The sequence below is a fragment of the Taudactylus pleione genome, unplaced genomic scaffold, assembly GCF_031769625.1.
Source record: "Taudactylus pleione unplaced genomic scaffold, aTauple2 ptg000113l, whole genome shotgun sequence".
Lineage (NCBI taxonomy): Eukaryota > Metazoa > Chordata > Amphibia > Anura > Myobatrachidae > Taudactylus > Taudactylus pleione.
In genome coordinates, this window is record NW_028284515.1 from 4,161,170 (window position 1) to 4,185,950 (window position 24,781).

Consider the following 24,781-nt stretch of genomic DNA (forward strand, 5'->3'; position numbering starts at 1 on the left):
TGATGGGTAATAAAACCAAGATCGTTCCAGACTGTCATTTCTTTTATCTGTCCCCCTTTGAGATACGAAGATGAATAAAAATAACAGAAATTGAAAGTGTTATTAACTAACATGTCTAATGCAAACTGTCATGATGTCAAACCTGGGGAATTTGTTATGATCCGAATTTTCTTTAGCTCAGGTCATTTGACTGATTGGTGGAAAGGTCCGTATCTGACGATTGTTGACAAAGTACCACATCCTCAAAGGGTGGCCGGGGAAAATACGTGGGTCCATTCCACTCACTATAGGGAGGTTAACCAACCAGTGGAGATACAAGGCGGAGACGAGGCCGATAACGTGGACCTGTCAATCGTGAGCTTGTGCCGGAAGGATTAAAAAGGTGATGATGAGATACCTGAGCTAAAGAAATGTGTAGATCAGTGCTTCCAGCAATGGAGTGGTCTGCTGTGGTCATCCTAGTTCTTTCCTCCAGAGTTTTTGTCGTGATGATCTGTTTGGGGATACCCAGTTTCTGTGATGGAGGACCGATAGAGGAGATGGGAGCTGATGGCAGTGCTGATGGAGTGGAGTCAGAAGGAGTGCAATGCCAATCAGGGGAGTGTCTGACCAATCTTAGTACTGTTATTGTTAAGAGAGCTGTTATTCTGGATACTCGGGGATGGTGTGGAGGTTTATCATCTAAGATTCCTGTGTTTGTGAGCTTTGTGGGTCCCTAGTTGATGAGAATTGTATCCAGTGGTGCCAGCCTAAATATAACCCGTACTGGGGTGGGTATCCTTTAGAGGATTATCATAGCATGGTAGGCAAAGTGTTAAATCAAACTGATTGCTGGGTGTGTTCACATGTGCCACAGGGACAACATAATGTAGGGTTGGTGCCATTTCCGCTGAAAATCACAGAAATTTTAGAATTACAGAAAGGGAAAACATTGGATGGAAAATTCCTCTCATCCAAACCACCTCATTTTAAACTCTATCAATTTCAAGTAGATAGATCACTTTTGTGTTTAAACATAACCAACCATAATAAACCTGGGAGTTGGGAAGTGACAGGGAATAATCAGATGATGACCTTCTCACAAAGAGCTGATAATGAGTCTATAAACCATGATCTGTTATGCTCAATTAAATCTAGTGGGAGACATTTTAGGTACCGGAATGCATTGAGTTCCACCAAAGAAATTATTGGTAAGGTGCCAGATGGTTATTGTTCTAAAATAATACAGCCAGAAACTTGCATGTACCAGATGGAAGACCCAGAAATAGGATTGTTTGCAGGGGAAATGTGCTTAATGATAAAGATGCATACCATTCCTTATGTTCTCCCTGATAATGTATATTTTATATGTGGAAGAAAAGGGTATAAGTGGCTCTCCCCGAGTTCCGAATGTTTGTGTTACCTGGGAAGAGTAGTCCCAGAAGTTATGACCCTCACACATGTTGAAATGCTTGGTATACATAAAAACACACCACACACAATATGAACACAGAGGCATACCAGGTGACGTGCACAAAGCCACTCAGTTAATTAGTGAGACAACTGGCTTTCAAGTTTTAGTCGCATTGGATCCCACCAGGATCACTCAGGGTACATCAAATTTTAGATATATTCAGGAACTTGCTAAATTGATAGATAATATCACCGAGATGTACGATGACACATTCAGGTATACAGGGAGAGAATTGCAAGTGTACAAGAAAGAACTGGTGCAACACAGGCTAGTGTTAAATTATTTAACTGCTGTTACTGGAGGGTATTGCGTAAGGTTGGCCACCCAATTTGGAGTAAAATGTTGCACCTATGTCACCAATGATACCAGCGACCCTAAGGAAGTGATAGACCGGAAGATGGATGAAATTCTGCAGCTAAAATGGGAATTTCATAAGAACCATAATGCTTCAGTGGCTGAAGTAGGGGAGAAGATAGAAGGATGGGTTTCATGGCTGAACCTTGTGAAATGGTTCTCAGGTCTAGGGGAATGGGTCCAGGAAGTAATTGCCAGCATAGGCAAATTCTTGATCCTTATACTGATTGTCATCATGATAATTGGCATATGTGTCCGGTGTGTTCCTATTGTGTTGAAGTGTGGAAAATGTAAATATAGAGTAAAACGAAAGAACAAAATTATGATGGTGGACAGTATGAATACCGAGGTAAATACAGAACTGCATTACAACCCTGAACTAGGAAATACCATCATTTAATGTATTATATTTAGACATGCATAGGATGTATTATTGAAATGTTATTTCAAAACACCTCTGATAATGTAAAGTCTCAAATTTCCCCTTCAAGACTGCCTTTATAGGACTGGTGTATCCCCACACCTTTCGCATGATCTTCCAAGATCCGCGGTGTGCGTATAATAGTAGTTTTATGTCCCCACTCAGAGACACATTACTGATGGATTAAGAACCACCTTGTGCCATCCCATAATAACACTAAATAGTATATAAATGTAAGCCTAAATTATATTTTAAAATCAGATTGTGATAGCATGTTGTTCACTATCAAAGGGTGGGCTGTCGAAGCTGAAGAATTGGCTGAGACAAGATCAGTTTAAAATTGGATTGAAGCGACACCATCTTGCAACTGGCAGCAAAATGCCATCTTGGAAATGAGATCGCAAGAAGCCATTTTGCGAATGGCCGCCTAAGCGCCATTTTAGATAAACTCACACTTTAGTACATGTGGCGATATTACTATTAGCATCATTCGATTGCATCTTTCACCATTTCTCATACACACTTTAATAAGCACAATTGCGCTGTTAACTAGTCACATATTAGCGAATGCATAAGATCCTGTATGAAAACGCTGAATATTAGCTTCATGCACACGCATCTGCCCCAAGTTAACTAGCGTCTTTACATCAAACCCCACATACTCACACATTACATATTCACATACAAGGTTCCATAAGCTTTAAGGTATAAGATTCAAGTATGCACATTTACTATAATTGCTATGAAATAAAGATTATTTCGCAACTAAGGTTTTATACGTGATAAGTAAGCCATGTTTGGTATTGTACTGATGCAGACTCTCTCAACAGTATTCCGGTAATATCGATCGAGAGATCGCAACATGCATTCTCAACTTATGGACCGCAGAGACTTCAAGCAACAAAATGTACATTATATGAGGCGGGAAACCAGAGACCTCCAGTTGTTAGAGGCTGGACTGTGTCTATTTGAACCAACTTGTTAAATTCCTTGTAACATATGCCCTCTCCTTTAGGACCAATGGTATTAGCAACAAACTTCTCTATTGTGTTGTTTATTCCTGGGGGGTATAAATATGTGTGCTCTGACCCTGGGTTCCTAGTCTTCGTGCTGAATGCTGATTGACGAGGGGTTTCTTGCTGATGCCTAACATCTGGACCAGAGAGCGCTGCGTATGTATAACTGTACTTGGGTCTGTATAATTTTTTTGCGCTAAGATTATATGAGGATCATAGCGTGTAACTGCTGTACTTTTACTTGAATAATACTTTGTGCTTTGGAACCACAGGATCTAGGTCTGGAGTATTTATTTACTGTATGGCTGCGTACGCAAAATAGCGTCATCCTTAGAGGTTTATAGGAAGGATATTAGAAGGTATAGGCAGCGATATTTATAAGGTTCAAAGGCAGTATTGTTAGTGTATATCTGGCAGTGAGGCAGTGATGTGTATATCTGGCAGTGAGGCAGTGATGTGTATTTATGTCAGTGAGGCAGTGATGTGTATATCTGGCAATGAGGCAGTGATGTGTATTTCCGGCAGTGATGTGCTACTACTCTGTGAGCAGTTTTTTTGTGTTTATACTTGTGGAGTGATACAGCTGTGGCTTTGTAATGAGGTTAGGTGACAGCAGAAAGTAGATCACGTGTGAGACGTGCAGTCATTGGGAAATAATGCAAAGTCATGTGATCTAGTGTTTCTAATCATATTTATAGACACACTATGTCTGAGAACACTAAACAGGAAAACAGACAGCAATCTGGATTTTTCAGACATTACATCTTCTAAAAGACAAAGATTGTCTCATGTCAGCAGTGTCCACCCCCAGACCATGCATCTTCACTTACTATGGCAAGCTGGTCCCTCCTCCTCCATGGCACCATCTTCCCAGTGATATTCAGGAAAATGTGCACTACAGAGCCGGATTTAGACCTCATGGGGCACTAGGCAAGATACCAGTTTGGGGTCCCCTCCAATAAACAATTCTGTTCATACTGTGTATTATAGTAGGTTTTGTTGGAGCAAAATACACACATCATATTATATACATACATTATAGATAGATAGATAGATAGATAGATAGATAGATAGATAGATAGATAGATAGATAGATAGATACACAGTAATATGATTTGTATATGTTGCTCCAGGGGACACCTACTGTAATATATGCACAATTATTATTATAGTAGGTGTTGCTAGATCACATTATATTATCTATATATTTATATATACATGGGAAAGGGGGACAAAGAGAGAGACAGGAGGAAAGGGGGAAAAATAGGGCGTGATTGGAAGAATGTGGGCCGAACAGAGGTGGATGGGAGGAAAGGTGGGCAGACAGAAGGAAATAGGAGGAAATGGGACGGGGACGAGAGGAATTTGGGGAAGAACATGATGAGACAGAAGGAAAAAGGGAATAACAGGGAGAAAACTGAAGGTGGAGGATCAGATGAGAAAAGAAATACCTACATAAAAGCTAGTTACTTGGTGAATATATATATATACATATATATCTATATATATCTATATATATATATATACTGTATATATATATATATATATATATATATATATATAGTCTGTATAAACACATAGGGCCAAATGTAATAGGCTGCGTTTTAAAGTAAAAATCCAACTTGCACCTTCTTGCATTTTTTTAGGATGCGAGTTGGTGCTGGTACTCGCAAATGTAATAGCCTGCAAACTTTTCAGCTCGAGGCTACTACACTATGCAAATCTGTGCGAGTATTTCCCTATGTAAACACACCTTTTAATGTGACTAGCATTAAAAGGTGTGAGTTATACACAAGCCATCACAGATCAGTGAGATCTGTGAAGGCCTCTGTGTGTTTTTTGAAAAAAGACATGCACCCCCTCCCCAGAAGCATAACCAGCCCCGGGCTCTGTACAGCCTGATCTGGCTCAAAAAAAACAGGGGCCAAAATGCGTAGGGGGCCCCTGTGTATTAAGTACCAGCACAGGGCTTTTCTGAGTTTGTCCTGGTTGTGGAAAAACAGGGGACAAAACGAGTAGGGGGCCCCTGTAATTTCCTTAAACAGCACTGGACTTTCTAGCGTGGGGTTAAGGCCACAGCCAGGGAAACCCTTTCGTGGGTACCCCGTCCAAAGCATTACCCCTGATTGCAGGTCAGCCCAGTCAGGGTCCCCCTCTCCAGGGTATCCCAGGCCTAGGCTGACAGCCCAGGGCTATCCCCGGCACCCCTGGCCGGTGGGTCCAGGGTTGAGTTCTGTTTGACTGGGCTGCCTAGGTCAGCGCTTGCTGCCAGAGGGAGCTGGCTACACTGCGGTGTGGAGGCTGCTGTCACTGTGACTGGGAGTTACTGGCCATAGCTGCGGGAGAGGTTGTGTTTGTACTGGATTGCAGAGAACAGCACATGCTGCTGGGAGAACTGGCTACACTGCGAGGGGGTCTTTGCTTCATTGCACAGTGCCATCTTCCCGAAGACACTGGCAGCCATGGACCCACAGACATTCTGTGTGTATATACACACATATATATATTATATATATAAATATACACATATATATAAATAACTCTTGTCAGTATCAAGATTCCAGTGAGTGATCAGCCAGCAGGAAACAACTCTGTGCCAATCAGCAGCAGCTATGCACCCAGTAGGACTGGCACCTATCTGGAGAATCAGTCACCCTGGCCTTCACGGAGCTCACTGTTCGCACCGGGTTTTCGGCACAGATCGGTGATGGGGTGGTACCTTTGTACCATCACACATCGTGTCATCACATGGCACGGAGTAGACATCTAGACACTGTGTGTGCGGCACAGGGAAACTTTCTACTGCACAAGTGAGTGTCACAGATTTACGACTGTGTTTAATACCTTGCTCGCCAGGGCACGGGGGCTCATGGCCCAGGATTGGGGGTAGGGCGTCGGACGGCCACTGGCAGGCTGCTGAAGCAGCAGTACATTTTTTCCTATCTACAGCAGCAAAACAGACCCTGTAGCCGTGGGCCTATTTTAATGGGGGCCTGGATATGCAGCTCCACCAGCCCCATTGTTAATCCTGCACTGGCAGCAGCAACAAGTAGTGAAACTGCAAGAACAGGTGGGAGATAGCAGGACATTCTGCCAACTGTCCTGATTCAGTTGGGGTAATCAGAATTTTGTTTGACTGCCCCAACCAGTCAGGACTTTGCATCAACTGTGTTGAAAGTTGAAAGGTATGACCTGCTTCATATCGCTCTGCTATTGAAAGCAGAGCTGCATGCACCTCACAGCAGTGCATGCAGCACTACCTGTGTATTTAAAGGAGATAGAGGATGGTTAACACAACCAAATATGATAGCCAAGCCATTTGCATGATTGCCACCCCCTTTTATATATCAGCGCCTCTGTTCTGTAACTAAAATTGCCTTTCAAGGACAGGCAACTCCTCGTGGGCCAGTTCTGTTTGCTTGCCCCCCAGGCTAAAATTTGGCAACCAGCCCCTGTATATGGCTGAAGCTTCTGCTGTTAGTCCAGGTCCTTTGTTTCTTCCTGAGTCTTATACACAGGAAAATAAATTGCAGATCATTATTGTTCAAATTGAAATGTATTTTGTAATTAAATATAATTTCAGAGGTAGTTAGCCTAACAGTGGCCAATAATACAGGCCTGCCCACCAGTGTCCAGGTCACCTCGTTGAGCAGGTCCCCAACACTCTGGGGTTCACATCTGGGGTGCAGGGCACCCCAAAAGACAGCCCAGCCAAAGACCTCCCCAAGGCACATGAAAAAAAGTGTGACAGTGAAGTGTTATAAAGTATCAGGTGTGTGAAGGTAGCTAATAAGTGTTGGAAATAGTAATAAAGGTAAAAAATATATGTGAAAAAATACATATAATTTTAAACAAACATAAAATGTGATATAGAAAGTGACTCTGTGTATTAAGTGGTGATGTGGAATTTGGTTATGCCATATATATATATATATATATATATATATATGGACAAATGAGAGCCGGCAACATCCTATTGTCGAATGCAAAAAGAAGACGTATTTAATCCATTATAAATAGTAAAAAACATCATCCAGCAATATAATGCATATCCATTGAAAGGTCAGGGCATGTGGGGAGATCAGCGTTAGTTCAAAAAAATCGGCATAATGAACAAGTCATAAAGTCCATGTAATGGCATAAATATACTCATCATAGGTCCATCCCCAAACATGTAGTGCCCGACAGCTGTTTCAGTGTTAGAATGACACCTTCATCATGAGCAGCAATAGTGAATCCCAAAACCCACAATAAATACCTGCAGAAATCGCAATTAAGTGTACACACCTGTGCTGTAAACTCGTGGCAGACGCTGGATCCCCCGAGCCGTAGAGACCAGAAGTCTCAACACACGCTCCAGAGCGCACGCTACACATGTATAGTATACACAGAGGGACGCTCCAAAGCGGAACCAGTCATCAGTTGCCAGGGCAACAAACAACGCCAGTCAGGGAGCCAGTAATGGAAGTGACGCTCTGGGAACAGAGCTAGTCGCCCATAGTCATGGCAACCAGACGCGTGTAATCTAAAACTAACGAGCAATATCAAAGTGTCTGGCAGAATCAGAGCACTCGTTGCTCTGGCAACAATACATAATAAACAAAGGGAAGGAAAGTTATCTCAACAACATCATTGAAGTGTGAACACATAATTGCGACACGCAGGTACAAAACATATAAACAAACAATTGCACAGACAGAAGTTATATAACCTTGGAGGAGATAAGCAACATATATATATATACATATCGTAAACATATATCAAGAAATATAGCAATTTAGTATAACATCCGAGGATCACATCACAAAAAACAGCCCAAATTTAAAGCCTCATTAAGCCCATTAGGTGTAACAGAATTTAAACGATTTATCCACATAGATTCACGTTGCAAAAGTAGTTTATCACGGTCCCCACCTCTTCTAAGAGGGGGAACATGATCTATAGTGCGAGTACTATCAACTATCTAGATGTTTGTGTATACAAGAATGATGTTTTTTACTATTTATAATGGATTAAATACGTCTTCTTTTTGATTCGACAATAGGATGTTGCCGGCTCTCATTTGTCCTTATAAGCAACCCTTTATGTGCTGAGCACTCCATTTGGTAACTATATATTAGTGTGTGCTTCTGGTCTTTATTAAGTGGTGATGCCCTAAAGAGACCCAGCCAGAACAGCTCAGGTGGCCCCACGCCCAAACGCTCACCCCAAATAAACTGACATTATATAAGTATAAATAGGACTTAATAAATAGATGTTTTTATCCGGAGCACTAATTATGAATATGTGTAAGACTATGGATCGGTGATAAATATTTTTTTATTTTAAATGTTAAAATTAGCATAAATATGAAAATATAAAAACATCAAATAAATACATTGATTGGATAATAATAGTAAAATCTAGAAATATACATAAATGTACAAAAAACAATGTATGTAATTAAGATGCCAGCAACAATTAGCAATTATATATATGCTCGTCCGGTATGATTCAGACTATGGCCCGTATTCAATTAGTATTGCCGATTTCGGCTTTTCTCGTGGTTGGAACTTATCTCCAAATTCATTTCCATCCGGGTTTCACGTACGTGGAAAGTCAATGCAATGTAATAGGTGAAAAAGATTTGCCTCAGAAAAGCAGGTGAAAAGAAGTGCAATTTTCTCATTTTGGGGTGCAGAAGTTGGGAAACCATTCAAAACCCTTGATACAACCCCCCCCCCAAAGGACAATTCACCAAAACAAAAACAAAAAAGGGTGGGGTAACAGAAACACCCCAAAAATGCCTTTGAAATTTGGGGTTAAAATGAAAAAAGTGGGGGGACAACTTCAAAAACTAGCAAAATAAGGTTCTAGGGGTGCTCTAAGAAGGGGCCAAGTGTTTTGGGGATTGCAGGTACTTGTGTGCAGGAGGAATTTTGCTTTGTATAAAACTTCACTTTCGAGACATTAAAATATGCTACTAACCATTTTCCAGCACCCCAAATTTGATGGAACTTATTTTCTCCAAAAAACACTGCTTTATGCCATTCTTCACCACTTTTACCAAGACGCTAATAGCAAGCAATTACCATCACTTATGTACCCTAACTAGTTAAATTAGGGCTAATACTAAACTACCATAATGATTTCCAAAATCTGCCCATCTCTTTCTGAGGTACAGAGTGATTACCCCAATTCTGAAAGTACTTTCCGCCTGTTTTACATTCGCCACTTGCTGTTTCTGACTGTTCTGAAATTGAATACGGCGTATAGCATGGTCGCACACGATGTTTCTGTGTCCAAAACACGCTATGTAGGCGAAAAGTCCGGCAAGCGGAACTTTATTGTGGACGCGAAACTAATTGAACACCGCCCTATGTTGTCCAAATGAGATGATGTTGTTAATATCACACTCACTAATACTGCATAGTTCATGTGGTGCTTATTGCAATGATCAGAAGAGTGTGTAAACCTTATGACAAGTTTTTTAGCAATGTCTGGGCATGTGGAAGCTTCTGAAAACAAATGTGAATAGCACTCACCCAAACCAGTCACAGTCCTTTAGGTGGAAAATTCTCTAATGAGAGGTGGATTTACCGATGGACGTTTCTGCGGTCTTGCTTTATCCCAGCCTGTGGGTCCCGGCGCTGACAGTACTGTCTTGCAGGAGTGCTATACAGGGTGCCGCTATTGGTCTTCTCCTGGCACTGTGCTGAGTCTTTGGCTCCATTACCGTTTCCCGGCGCTGCTGGATGCTTGCCTTCTTTCTTTTTCCCCAGCCTGTGGGTCCTGTTCACGAGTGCAGGCTGCAGCTGTTCGCGCTCCAGTCCGAGGGCTACTTCCGGGTATCAGCGTTTTAGGGCATTGGTTGATGGACTGGTGAATAGGGTGGGCATTTTACCCGATAGGGCTTCCTCAGGGTGTGGCTGGGCTGTCTTTTTTGGTGCCCTGCACCCCAGATGTGAACCCCAGAGTGTTAGTGACCAGCTCGACTAGGTGACCTGACGCTGGTGGGCAGGCCCATATCATTGGCCACTGATAGGCTAACTACCTCTGAAATTATATTTAATTACAAAATACATTTAAATTAGAACAGTAATGATCACATAGTGCATCTGCAATTTCTTTTCCTGTGTATATTACTTTAAAATCTGCATGATAGCACCTTTCATTACTATTAGGGTGTGCAGTCTAGAGCCCCTCCCCATACTTCTTCCTGAGTCTGTCAACTGTGTTTCAGCTATTATATATCATGTTCATAAATGTTTTGCCTTGGCCTGTGTGAGACCACAAGGTACTCTTTGCTCCCTCACTATAATTATACTTCATCTGCTTGCCCTGGATTTTTGTTTGGGTCTCAATCTCCTGGTGTGTTTGGGTTCTATTCTCCTGGTTTGTTTCGGTTCTATTTTCCTGGTGTGTTTGTGTTATATTCTCCTCGTGTGCTTGGGTTTTGTTCTCCTGGTGTGTTTAGGTCTTGTTCTTCTGGTGTGTTTGGATTTATTCTCCTGATGTGTTTGGATTTTATTCTCCTGGTGTGTTTAGGCTTTTTACTCCTGGTGTGTTTGGGTTCTATTCTCCTGGTGTGTTTGAGTCTTATTCTGCTGGTGTGCTTGGGTTCTATTCTTCTGGTGTGTTTGGGTTCTATTCTCCTGGTGTGTTTGGGTTCTATTCTCCTGGTGTGTTTGAGTCTTATTCCGCTGGTGTGCTTGAGTTCTAGTCTCCTGGTGTGTTTGGGTTCTATTCTCCTGGTGTGTTTGGGTTCTATTCTGCTGGTGTGTTTGAGTCTTATTACACTGGTGTGTTTTGGTTCTATTCTGTCAAAACTGGATTATTGGCTAAGACAAGATCAGGTTAAAATTGAATCGCAGCGACGCCATTTTGCGAAATGGCCACCTAAGCGCCATTTTAGAAAAACTCACACTTTAGTACATGTGGCGATAATACTATTAGCACCATGCGAATGCATCTGTGACCATCGCCATAAGTTACGGCGATTCACCAAAAGCCTATTTCATGACTTTACGTATTATAAAGGATATATTTCAGAAATGGCTTTACAGTATGTCAAAATTTGATTGCATTAGATGAATAGAGCAAATGGCCACGTGACAACTAGCTTGTGCAGATAAGCTTCCTGGATAGTGTTTGCCCTCACTACAGGTGGTCTGGCTCGAATACACACCTTACATTAGCAAGCTTCCTGCAATGAAATGACTTGAAAGACTAGAGTGTTATCTTAGGTCTGTCTCTTTTAGTTGGGCTATTTGCATTAACACAACAGACTGGGAGAATAAAGAGTTTTTCTTTTGAAGCCTGGGAAAGGTGGGGGCCTGCTGACAGAGAGGGCATGTGGAACTATCAGGCTCAGCATGTCACATTTCACTTAGTGAGATTTAAGTGCATCATTTCTCATACACACATTAATACGCACAATTGCGCTATTAACTAGTCGCATATTAAGGAATGCATAGGACTTTGTATGAAACCGCTGTTTTATTAGCTTTATGCGCATGCATCTGCCCCAATTTAACTAGCGTCCTTATATCAAACCCCGCACACTTACACATTACATATTCACACATAAGGTTTAATAAGCTTTAAAGTATAAGATTTAAGTTGGTTCAGTTAGTTTAAATGCTGTGAAATAAAGATATTTGATAACTAAGGTTTTATACATGTTAAGACAGCCGTGTTTGGTTTCATACTGATGCGTACTCTTTCAACAGAATTCTGGTACTATCGGTGTGGAGATCGCATCATGCATTCCCAACTTATGGACCGCAGAGACTACAAGCAACAAAATGTATATTTTAGGAACAACTGTTAGGATGTAGCATGTGGGTGGGGGGGTGGAGACCCCCAGTTGTTGGAGGCTGGGTGAGTCTATTTGAACCAGCCTGTTAAATGCACTGTAACAGATGCTTCTCCCCTGGGAACCAATGATATCAGCAACAAACATCTCTATTGTCCTGTCTATTCTGGGGGGTTATAAATATGTGTGCTCAAATGCTGGGTTTTTAGTCTTCTTGCTGAATGCTGAATGACGACGGGGTTTCTTGCTGATACCTAACATCTGGACCAGAGGCGCTGCGTATGTATACTGTACTTGGGTCTGTATAATTCCTTTGGGCTAAATTGTACACAGATCATAGCGTGTAACTGACTGTACTTTTACTTGAATAATACTTTGTGCTTCGGAACCACATGTTCTGAGTCTGGAGTCTCTATTTACTGTATGACTGCGTATGCAAATTGGCGTCATCCTTAGAGGTTTATACGTAGCATTATATAGAGGTTCAAATATAGATTCCTTAGTTGGGGGCTCATTGAGTGAAGTCACTTACCTACTCACACGGCACATACGGCTATCGATATCTCAGCAAAGGGTGGAGTGGCCACAAACAGGGTTTTCCTGTAGCCGCTTTGTGCTGAAAAATCGCTATCCATTTTCGTGTGAGCCAAGGAAGCTGACTAGAAACCAGGGACAAGAAAGGAAAAAGTTTGTTTTCCTTTGTTGATAGCATTTAAAGGGGTGCCGCAGTATTGAGTACGCGGCTGAGTCGCAGTTTTGAGCACATCAAAGATGCACTTTTGCGTACGCAGTTAAAAAGTCATTATACGGTTGTGTGGTAGTCGCATTATTGTGTATGCAGCTGGTTGCACAATAGTGTATACGTACTTCCGGTTCTACTGCCACGTGTTTAAACAAAGCCGTTGAGGTTTACCTTTTTCAATTGTTATCAATATCTGGGTTAACATGTATTTTTCTGCGCAGGAAAAAAGTGTGTAACAGTGAATATTTGTTGGACAAAGTTAAGGGTATCGTATGATCCTTAAGGGCTAGGTGCAAGGGTTAGTCTAGCCGCTCGGTAAGTAGCTTTACCGTTCTATACACAGTAGCAGGTGTACATGTTCTCTTTGTTGTAGAGAGGTGCGTGGGAGTGGCCGACATATAAACTCCCATAGGTGTGGAAGTTGCCTTACTAAATCTTATCCGGGTGTGGAAGTTGCCTTTTTCAAATCTTATCCAGGTGTGTGGGTGCCGCCGACTTAAATCATCCACAGGTAAGTGAAAGTATCTTGATTGTCTTTCACCAGTTTAAAGCTTTATTGAAAAGCGTAGAATTTTGTCTCAGAATGGGAGCTATGCAAACAGTAGAGATGTTAGACAATGATGTGCTGCTAATGGAGGTGCCGATCGGATTGGCCCGTCGTATTATGCATACTAAGTACGGTACTTATGCAATAAGGTATTGTGATGTATGGTTTAAAATGACGATGAAGAGTGTTAGACCGTTTCCCAGAATTGGTAGTTTTGATAAGGATGTATTAGATAACGTCCGGGATCACATCAGTCTGATGCGCTCCCGAGAGAAAAAGGTCAAATATTTTTAATGTTTAAAATTGTGGCAGCATGAAGGGGATGCGTGGCTTAAAAATGTGCAAGCGACGCAAACTAGCGTTGCGAGCGCATTGCCAGAAAATACATCTGCGATGCTAAATTGCAATACGGGCGAGCCGCAAATTGGCTTGCACGTGCGGCTAGGTAGCATTGTGGAGAGTATTGACAGCAGTTCACGCTCATCTCCCCCACCTTATGTGGATGAAGGTGCAAGTACAGTTACCAAAAATACCCATAAAAATGTAACAAGCAATTTGTACCCCCTGTTAAGTAACCATAAAGAAAATGTTTATGATGTGGATGATGAGCCTATTGTAATGTCTGCCATTTCCCATGCTGTGCAAATGATAGATGCTGCATCTCCACAATCACGAGTGGTGCCGCCATCTACATCGGTAACAGCAAGGGAAGTGTTAACACACTCTGCACCCGTAGAGGAAGTTGTTAATACCATACGTAGCAGCAGATTAAACCCCCAGTTAGGTAACCAGGTCAGAGGTAGCAACGCTACCGGTTTGCATCCCATTCGGACGATAACTGTTCCGAACGGAAATGCAGATGCGAACAGTGTAGTGCCCACGAGGGAAGTGGTAATGCATTGTCCTTGGACAAGAGCAGAACTAAATTCCAACATAAATAATTTCCCCGATCCCAAAAAGGAACTAGCCAAATGTCAAAGATTTTTGAGAAATTTGGGTAGTTCACATGAGCCAACTAATAAAGATTGGCGTGTGGTGTTAAGGGCCTGTCTGCCATGCAATACCGACGTGACAAAATTTATCACGGATTGTGTATTGGATGGTGATGTTACCTTAACAGACAAAGTAAACCAAGGTAACAGTTCCCGCATTGTGACTCAATTGGGTATATATTTTCCAGTAGTAGTTAACTGGAACAAAATTTTCACAATCAAGCAAAAGGAGAGTGAAACTGCAGAAGACTATTGCGACCGGGCTCTGCAGGCTATCACCCAGTACACTGGGATAGAAGATATTAAAGATAGCACTCACCACAGGGGAATGATAGTCACGGTACTCATGGATGGTCTGAAAGAAAATTTAAAGACTCAGGTTCAGACCTCACAGCCTGGCTGGAGGGGACTTACAATAGATAACCTCATAGAGTCTGCCATAGAACATGACAAAAACATCTCAAAAAAGAGGGAGATCCAGAGCGAAAAACTAATGGCTGTCAGTATACAAGCTCTGGAGGGAATGACTGTAATCACAGCCAACAGACACACTCACACCTGCCCACACACTTACACCTGCCCTCACTAACCCCACACAACAACAAACACAGCTCTATTCCGCTAACCCAATACAACCACAGGTCCCATACTCATATCCCCCACAATATCCTTACCCTCCCTATCCTTACCCATATCCACCACCTTTACCCTCTGCTCAAACCTCACAACAACACATGTTTTCACCTGATTCATGGACATGTTTTAATTGTAATTAAACAGGACACTTAAGTAGAAATTGTAAAGTAGGAACCCCAAATCAGGGAAGATCTGGATATCCCCATAAGGGATATGCACAGAAACCAGCAAATGTTCAACAGGCATCAGCTCCAATTGTAGGCCGTAAATGCTTTATTGGAGAATGGTAGCCAACGCTAGGGGTCAGGTCATACCTGTAGTCTACAGATAGTCAGGTTAACGGGAAGTACTAGGGAAGAACCGGTCATGATGGTTGATGTAGCTGGTACTGAATATCCTTTTCTTGTAGACACAGGGGCGACCACGTCAGTGATAAAATCTCCCGTTAATTTACAGGTGACCAACGAGAAAGTACCAACAATAGGTGTAACAGGTAAAGTGGAACGTTATCCTTTAATAAAGTCCACAGAGGTTACTATTGGGCCGTTGAATACCAGACATTCTTTTCTTCTGGCTGCTGCGACCCCTACTAACCTGCTGGGAAGAGACTTGTTATGTAAAATGGGATGTGTTATATATTGCACCCCTGGTGGTGTATTTTTAGATATCCCAGAGAGAATGGTATATGAGGTGCGGGATATGTTAGACACTCCTCAAAGGATAATGTATCACACTACTGTTGTAAAAGAAAATCCATCACAGGTAGATGAAATGTTGTCCCAAATTCCAAATTCCCTTTGGACAAAAGATGGACAGGACACTGGATTAATGGCAAACGAAAGACCTGTAATGGTAAACTTAAAAAGCGGTAGACAAGCTCCAACAATTTCTCAGTACCCATTAAAACAGGAGGTAGAATTAGGGGTGTTTCCAATAATTGAGCGATTATTGCAACAGGGAATTTTAGTTCATCCAGCTAGTGTAGCCAACAGTCCCATCTTTCCAGTAAAAAAGAGTGGTGGGAGGGATTATAGGCTGGTGCAAGACCTTAGAGGTGTTAATAAGGTAGTAGAGAGCCAATTCCCTGTAGTGCCAAATCCAGCTGTCATCCTGATGCAGATCCCACCAAATGCAACCCATTTCACTGTCATTGACCTCTGTTCTGCTTTCTTCTCTGTGCCTCTCCACCCTGACTGTCAGTACCTATTCGCATTTACATACAGAGGTGTGCAATATACATGGACACGGTTACCCCAAGGTTTCATAGATAGCCCCAGTATCTTCTCCCAGGCATTGCACGACTGTTTACAATCTTTTCAACCTGCCAATGGATCAGTTCTAATTCAATATGTGGACGATTTATTGCTATGTTCTGACTCGTTTATGTCATGTTTGAGTGATACTAAACTTTTGTTACTTCATCTCTCGCATACAGGACACAAGGTGGCTAAGGACAAGTTACAGCTGTGCCAATCCAGAGTAAAATATTTGGGACACTGCCTAACCCAGGGGTTATGACATCTTACAAATGATAGAATCCAAGCCATACAGAACATGACACTGCCGCAGAATCAACAGCAAATTCGTACCTTCTTGGGAATGTGTGGATATTGCCGAATGTGGATACCAGGTTTTTCTATTTTAGCCTTGCCTTTACATTAATTGGTCTCTTCCTCAAAGCCCGATCGTGTCATACACACAGAGGAATCAGAGCAGGGTTTCCTTAATCTTAAGGATAGCCTGACAAAAGCTCCTGCATTGGGAATACCTGATTATGAAAAACCTTTTGATTTGTATTGTAGGAAGCCAATGGTTGTGCTGCAGGTGTCCTTACACAAAAACATGGTGATGCCAGTTGGCCAGTAGCATACTACAGTGCCCAATTGGACACGGTAGCAAGATCACTCCCCACTTGTTTGAGAAGTGTAGCAGCTACCGCTCTATTGGTGAGTAAAAGTGAGGACATAGTACTGGGCCATGATATGATTGTCTACTCTCCCAATGCTGTATCTGCTCTGTTGAACTCAGCTCAAACTAGACATGTCTCTTCAGCTAGGTTTACCAAATGGGAACTAGCTCTAATAGCACCCACAAATATCACGGTTAAACGTTGCAGCACGCTGAATCCAGCAACATATTTACCATATGTACAACATGATGTACAAAGGGTGGAGGGAGACGAGTTGCTGGCGGGAGGTGAGTTCAGCGGACATAATGATACACACGATTGTATGACATACCTGAATCAGACCTTTACTGCTAGACCTGACATACATGACACACCTTTAGAGAATGTGGATGTGACTTTTTATACAGATGGGAGTTGTCATAGACAAACAGACACAGGTGAATTATGTACAGGTTATGCTGTTGTAAATGACACAGACATCATGGAAGCTAAAACTCTTGGTCCTCCTCACTCAGCCCAGGTGGCAGAGTTAGTAGCACTAACTAGAGCGTATGAACTAGCAGCAGGCAAATCTGCTAACATTTACACTGACTCGAGGTATGCGTTCGGGGTGGTGCACGATTTTGGGGCTCTATGGCGTCTGAGAAATTTTATGACAGCAGCAGGCACACCAGTTGCACACTCCTGACACATAAAACATCTTTTAGAAGCAATCCATCTGCCCAAAACAGTGGCAGTAATTAAGTGTAAAGCCCATACATGTGAGGATGACCCGGTGTCACTGGGCAACAACAGGACCGATGAAGCTGCAAAATGGGCAGCAGGGTTGAAAATGTTTTCTCCAACTGATATGCTGAAATTAATTGAGATGCAAAATTTGTGTTCAATTCAGGAAAAGTCCATTTGGAAGTCCAAGGTATCTGGGCAAGAGTCCTCCGGGCTCTGGAGGGATGGACAAGATAAGCCAGTATCCCCCAAGGCATATTACCCCAGCCTGGCTGAGGCAGCACACAGTCTGACTCATCTGGGAAAGCAAGGTATGTGCAAGTTGGTGAGGGCATACTGGTGCGCACCAGGTTTTTCTTCACAAGCAGAAAAGATAGCAATGTCCTGTCTGACCTGCTTGAGGAAGAACAAAGGGAAAGCGATCCCTACCAAACCATCCCACATTCCACCAACTGATGGACCTTTCCAGGTGATACAAATTGATTTCATCCAATTACCACCCTGCAGGAACCTTAAGTATGTATTAGTGTGCACCGATGTATTTTCTAACTGGGTTGAGGCCTACCCAGCAGCCACTAATACTGCTGCATTTACTGCCAAGAAAATAGTCCAGGAATTTGTATGCAGGTACGGTATCCCTAAAATCATCGAGAGTGACAGGGGTACTCATTTCACAGGTGATGTTTTCCAAAATATGTGTAAGCTGATGGGTGTCAATAGCCGACTTCATACCCCCTACCGACCGCAAGCCAGTGCCAAGGTAGAGAGGATGAACGGGACTATTAAAAATAAATTAAGTAAAATTATGGCAGAGACTGGACTAGGATGGCCAGAAGCGTTACCTTTGGTCCTACATAGCATAAGGACCACTCCTAGACCCCCTCTAAATCTGTCCCCATTTGAAATACTGTTTGGTAGACACCCTCATTTGATTATAAGTCTACAGGAAGACTTGAAGGGTAACAACGAGGTAACTGTAAAGTATCTTATATCAATGAGTAAGCAGTTAAAGCAACAGCAGCAGAAACTGAAATTGTTGTCTAATGATATGCCTGAAACTAACTGTCATGATGTTGAACCAGGAGAATATGTTATGATCAGAAATTTCTTGCATTCAGGTTGTTTGACTGATCGGTGGGAAGGTCCATACTAGGTGCTGCTGACAAGTACTACATCTTTGAAGGTGGCCGAGAGAGATACCTGGGTCCATTCCACTCACTGCAAAAAGGTCAATCAACCGGTGAAGAAACAAGTCGGAGACAAAGCTGATAGCGTGGACCTGTCAATCGTGAGCTTGTTCCGGGAGGATTGAACAGGTTGTAGTGAGATACCTGAACTGAGAGAAATTTGCAGATCTTGCTGTGGCAATGGACGGGCCTGCTGTGTTAATTTTCATATTCTCTTTTAGAGTGTACACCATCCTGATCGGTTCGGGAATGTCCAGATTCTGTGAAGGGGGACCGATTGTGGAGAGGGGAGTTGATGGCAGTGCTGATGGAGTGGAGTCAGAAGGAGTGCAATGCCAATCAGGGGAGTGTCTGATCCATCTTAGTACTGTTATTGTTAAGAGAGCTGTTATTCCGGATACTCGGGGACGGTGTGGATGTTTATCGTCTGAAGATTCCTGTATTTGTGAGCTTTGTGGGTCCCTAGTTGATTAGAACTGTATCCAACGGTGCCAACCTAAATATAACTCGTACTGGGGTGGGTATCCTTTAGAGGATTATCATAGCATGGTAGGCAAACTGTTAAATCAAACTGATTGCTGGGTGTGTTCACATGTGCCACTGGGACAGCATAACGTAGGGTTGGTGCCATTTCCTCTGAATATCACGGAAATTTTAGAATTACAGAAAGGGAAAACATTGGATGGAAATTCCTCTCATCCAAACCACCTCATTTCAAACTCTACCAATTCCAAGTAGATACATCACTTTTGTGTTTAAACATAACCAACCCTAATAAACCATGGAGTTGGGAAGTGACAGGGAATAATCAGACGATGACCTTCTCACAAAGAGCTGATAATGAGTCCATAAACCATGATCTGTTACGCTCAATTAAATCTAGTGGGAAACATTTTAGGTATCGGTATACACTGAGTTCCACCAAGGAAATTATTGGTAAGGTGCCAGATGGTTATTGTGCTAAAATAATACAATCAGAGACTTGCATGAACCAGATGGAAAACCCAGAAATAGGATTGTTCGCAAGAGAAATCTGCTTAATGATAATGATGCATACCATCCCTTATGTTCTCCCTGATAATGTGTATTTTGTATGTGGAAGAAAAGCATATAAATGACTCTCCCCAAGTTCGGAAGGTTTGTGTTACCTGGGAAGAGTAGTCCCAGAAGTTATGACCCTCACACATGTTGAAATGCTTGGTATACATAAAAACACACCATCACCATATCTTCACATGCAATATGAACACAGAGGCAAAAGAAACATGATACCTGGTGATGTGCATAAAGCCTCTCAGTTAATTAGTGAGACAACTGGCTTTCAAGTTTTAGTGGCACTGGATCCCACCAGGGTAGCTCGGGGAACATAAAATTTTAGATATATTCAGGAACTTGCTATATTGATAGATAATATCACCGAGATGTACGATGACACTTTCAGGTATACAGGGAGAGAATTGCAAGCGTAAAAGCAAGAACTGGTGCAACACAGGCTAGTGTTGAATTATTTAACTGCTGTTACTGGAGGGTGTTGTGTGGCCACCCATTTGGAGTAAAATGTTGCACCTATGTCACTAATGATTCCAGCGACCCCAAGGAGGTGATTGACCGGAAGATGGATGAAATTCTGCAGCTAAAGTGGGAATTTTGCAAGAACCATAATGCTTCAGTGGCTGAAGTAGGGGAGAAGATAGAAGGATGGGTTTCATGGCTGAACCCAGTGAAATGGTTCTCAGGTCTAGGGGAATGGGTTCAGGAGGTGATCACCAGCATAGGCAAATTCTTGATCCTTATACTAATTGTCATCATAATAATTGGCATATGCATCCATTGTGTTCCTATTGTGTTGAAGTGTGGAAAATGTAAAAATAGAGTAAAATGAAAGAATGAAATTATGATGGTGGCCAGTATGAATGCCGAGGTAAATACAGAACTGCATTACAACCCTGAGCTAGGAAATACCATCATTTAATGTATTATATTTAGCCATGCATAAAAATGTATTATTGAAATGTTATTTTTAAAACACCCCAGATAATATAAAGTCTCAATTCCCCTTCAAGACTGCTTTTATAAGACTGGAGCATCCCCACACCTTTCACATGATCTTCCAAGATCCGCGGTATGCGTATAATAGTAGTTTTATGTCCCCAACCAGAGACACATTATTGATGGATTAAGAACCACCTTGTGCCATCCCATAATAACACTAAATAAATGTAACTGTAAGCCCAAATTAAATTCTCTTAGCAGATTGTGATAGCATGTTGTTCGCTATCAAAGGGTGGACTGTCGAAACTGGATTATTGGCTGAGACAAGATCAGTTTAAAATTGAATCGCAGCGACGCCATTTTGCGAAATGGCCGCCTAAGCGCCATTTTAGATAAACTCACACTTTAGTACATGTGGCAATAATACTATTAGCACCATACGAATGCATCTGTGACCATCACCATAAGTTACGGCGATTCACCAAAAGCCTATTTCATGACTTTACATATTATAAAGGATATATTTCAGAAATGGCTTTACAGTATGTCAAAATTTGATTGCATTAGATGAATAGAGCACATGGCCACGTGACAACTAGCTTGTGCAGATAAGCTTCCTGGATAGTGTTTGCCCTCACTACAGGTGGTCTGGCTCGAATACACACCTTACATTAGCAAGCTTCCTGCAATGAAATGACTTCAAAGACTAGAGTGTTATCTTAGGTCTGTCTCTTTTAGTTGGGTTATTTGCATTCACCCAAGAGACTGGGAGAATAAAGAGTTTTTCTTTGAAGCCTGGGAAAGGTGGGGGCCTGCTGACAGAGAGGGCATGTGGAACTATCAGGCTCAGAATGTCACATTTCACTTAGTGAGATTTAAGTGCATTATTTCTCATACACACATTAATACGCACAATTGCGCTATTAACTAGTCGCATATTAGCGAATGCATAGGACTTTGTATGAAACCGCTGTTCTATTAGCTTTATGCGCAGCATCTGCCCCAATTTAACTAGCGTCCTTATATCAAACCACGCACACTCATACATTACATATTCACACATAAGGTTAATAAGCTTTAAAGTATAAGATTTAAGTTGGTTCAGTTAGTTTAAATGCTGTGAAATAAAGATATTTGATAACTAAGGTTTTATACATGTTAAGACAGCCGTGTTTGGTTTCGTACTTATGTGGATTCGTACTGAACAGAATTCTGGTACTATCGGTGTGGAGATCGCATCATGCATTCCCAACTTATGGACTGCAGAGACTACAAGCAAAAAAATGTATATTTTAGGAACAGCTGTTAGGATGTAGCATGTGGGTGGGGGGGGCGGAGACCCCCAGTTGTTGGAGGTTGGGCGAGTCTATTTGAACCAGCCTGTTAAATGCACTGTAACAGATGCTTCTCCCCTGGGAACCAATGATATCAGCAACAAACATCTCTATTGTCCTGTCTATTCTGGGGGGTTATAAATATGTGTGCTCAAATGCTGGGTTTTTAGTCTTCTTGCTGAATGCTGAATAATGACGAGGTTTCTTGCTGATACCTAACATCTGGACCAGAGGCGCTGCGTATGTATACTGTACTTGGGTCTGTATAATTCCTTTGCACTAAATTGTGCACAGATCATAGCTTGTAACTGACTGTACTTTTACTTGAATAATACTTTGTTCTTCGGAACCACATGTTCTGAGTCTGGAGTCTCTATTTACTGTATGACTGCGTACGCAAATTGGCATCATCCTTAGAGGTTTATAGGTAGGATTTTAGAAGGTACAGGCAGGGGTATATAGAGGTTCAAATACAGATTCCTTAATTCTCATGGTGTGTTTGAGTCTTATTCCGCTGGTGCGTTTGGGTTCTATTTTCCTGGTGTGTTTGGGATCTATTCTCCTGGTGTGTTTGGGTCTATTCTCGGGTGTGTTTGGGTTCTATTCTCCGAGTGTGTTTAGGTTCTATTCTCCTGGTGTGTTTGGGTCTTGTTCTCCTAGTGTGTTGGGGCCTTATGCTCTTGAGGGTAAATTTACTAAGAATCGAGTTTGGTCGAGTCAATGGAGAGTCGCAGGTTACTAAAGTTTATTCTGCGGTTCCCACCATTGACTTCAATGGAAGAGCCCTTCATTGGCTGAGAAAGGTGGGGCTCTCCTCTCTAAGCCAATGAACGCTTAGATACAGCTCTATAAAGGCAGAAACCATGTGTGAGCATTTCATTCGGGAGATATCAACCATCCTGGTTGGTATCTGTTGCGTGGATCGCAATTTTTTTTTTCTGAAGACCTTGGATGCCTACTTTGGACGAGGGGACCACTCCTGACAATGTAGATGAGTATGTGTGTGTGTGTGTGTGTGTGTGTGTATGTATGTAATAAAACTGTACTTTCATGGTGTGTGTGTTGTGTTTTTTTTACACATTTCTTTAAAGGTGAACTACAGGTACCAGAGGGCCCCTAATGCCCCGCCTGCTGGTACTTGTGGTTCTCCCATAATTTTAGTTACCAGGACTGGCTGGCAAGTCCAGGGCTGGTTAAGCTTTAGGGAGGGACCCTATGTAATTTTTTTTGTAACATTTAACCTATTTTTTACAGGTCTTAATGCACAAGCAACTAGCACATATCTCACTGATATGTGCAGGCTGCTAGCTCTGGAAAATTTGCAGAGAGAAAACACTGCAATCTCGGGTGAGTAATCTCATCTTCACTTGCAACTCGGTGGAGATATCGCTATCTGCTTCACCATCGGCCAACTAACTTTCAGCTAAACTCACTTCTTAGTAAATTTGCGAGATGAAAAACGGGAAAATCACCCAAGATTCGGCGATGCAAATCGAGATAAAAAGAAACTAAACTCGACCATTGTCGATTCTTAGTAAATTTACCCCTTGGTGTGTTTTGGGTCTAATTCTCCTGGTGAGTTTGAATTCTAATCTCCTGATGTGTTTGGATTCTATTCTCCTGGTGTGTTTGGGTTCTATTCTCCTGGTGTGTTTGGGTCTTATTCCTCTGGTTTGTTTGGGTTCTATTCTCCGCGTGTGTTTGGGTTCTATTCTCTTGGTGTATTTGGGTCTTGATCTCCTGCTGTGTTTGGGCCTTATACTCTTGGTATGTTTTGGGTCTAATTCTCCTGGTGTGTTTGGATTCTATTCTCCTGGTGTGTTTAGGCTTTAATCTCCTGGTGTGTTTGGGTTCTATTTATTTGGTGTGTTTGGGTTCTTATTCCGCTGGTGTGTTTGTGTTCTATTATCCTGGTGTGTTTTGGACTTATTCTCATAGTGTGTTTGGGTATTATTCTCCTGGTGTGTTTGGAACCTATATTCCTGTTGTATTTGGGTCTTATTCACTGCTTAAACTGTGATCCCCACACTTGCTTCTGTTATATTGATTAGAGAATTTGCATCTGCTACTGTTTATGCCTGAAAGACTTGCATTAACGAGAGATTTTGCTTATGCTCTGTGTCTAAAAGACTTCACCTGCTCCTGTTTTCTAGCTTGCTAAATCTCTGACCAAATGACTCCCACTTTAGTCTGTCCTTGTTTTTGTTGCTAGTATTGTATAATAAAGATAGTCACATTACACCACAAATTGACTTGGCAAATACTTTTCAACACCGCTGTTGCATTAAAGATGCAAGAAATCTGAGCAAACTACTCAGTTTCACTTACCAGACAAAAACGTATTTTCTATCCATTTAATATGGAAATAAAAGCCAAAGACAGCAAAAGTTATGATGAGAAAAAATAACAACTTTTTATGCACCTTCCGCATTTTGTTTTAATGCCCAATGATTGAAAATAATGTCCAGTTCGCTGAAAATCAGAAAATAGAAGACAGTTTGTAAATGTAATAAATGGCAATTTATGTTTTATAATTTGTCATTTCATTTTTAAAAATGTCACCTTGAGTTTAACGTTTTAAAACAATTTCCATCAACACTTTTCTGTTGGGCAGCTGAATTAGTACATATGTAGGTAATATGATTTAGTACATGTGTAGGAAATATTTGATATGG

The 24,781-nt window shown here is 41.8% G+C and overlaps 1 protein-coding gene across 1 annotated transcript in view; it reads right to left on the minus strand.

Annotated features, from left to right (window-relative positions):
- LOC148525061 (carbohydrate sulfotransferase 9-like) overlaps positions 1–24,537 on the minus strand; it is a 59,903-nt gene extending 35,366 nt beyond the window's left edge. Inside the window, exon 1 of the mRNA XM_088471185.1 lies at positions 24,435–24,537. Coding sequence (XP_088327311.1) covers positions 24,435–24,537 — 103 coding nt within the window. The remainder of the gene's footprint in view (positions 1–24,434) is intronic.
- Between the last annotated feature and the right edge of the window lie 244 nt (positions 24,538–24,781).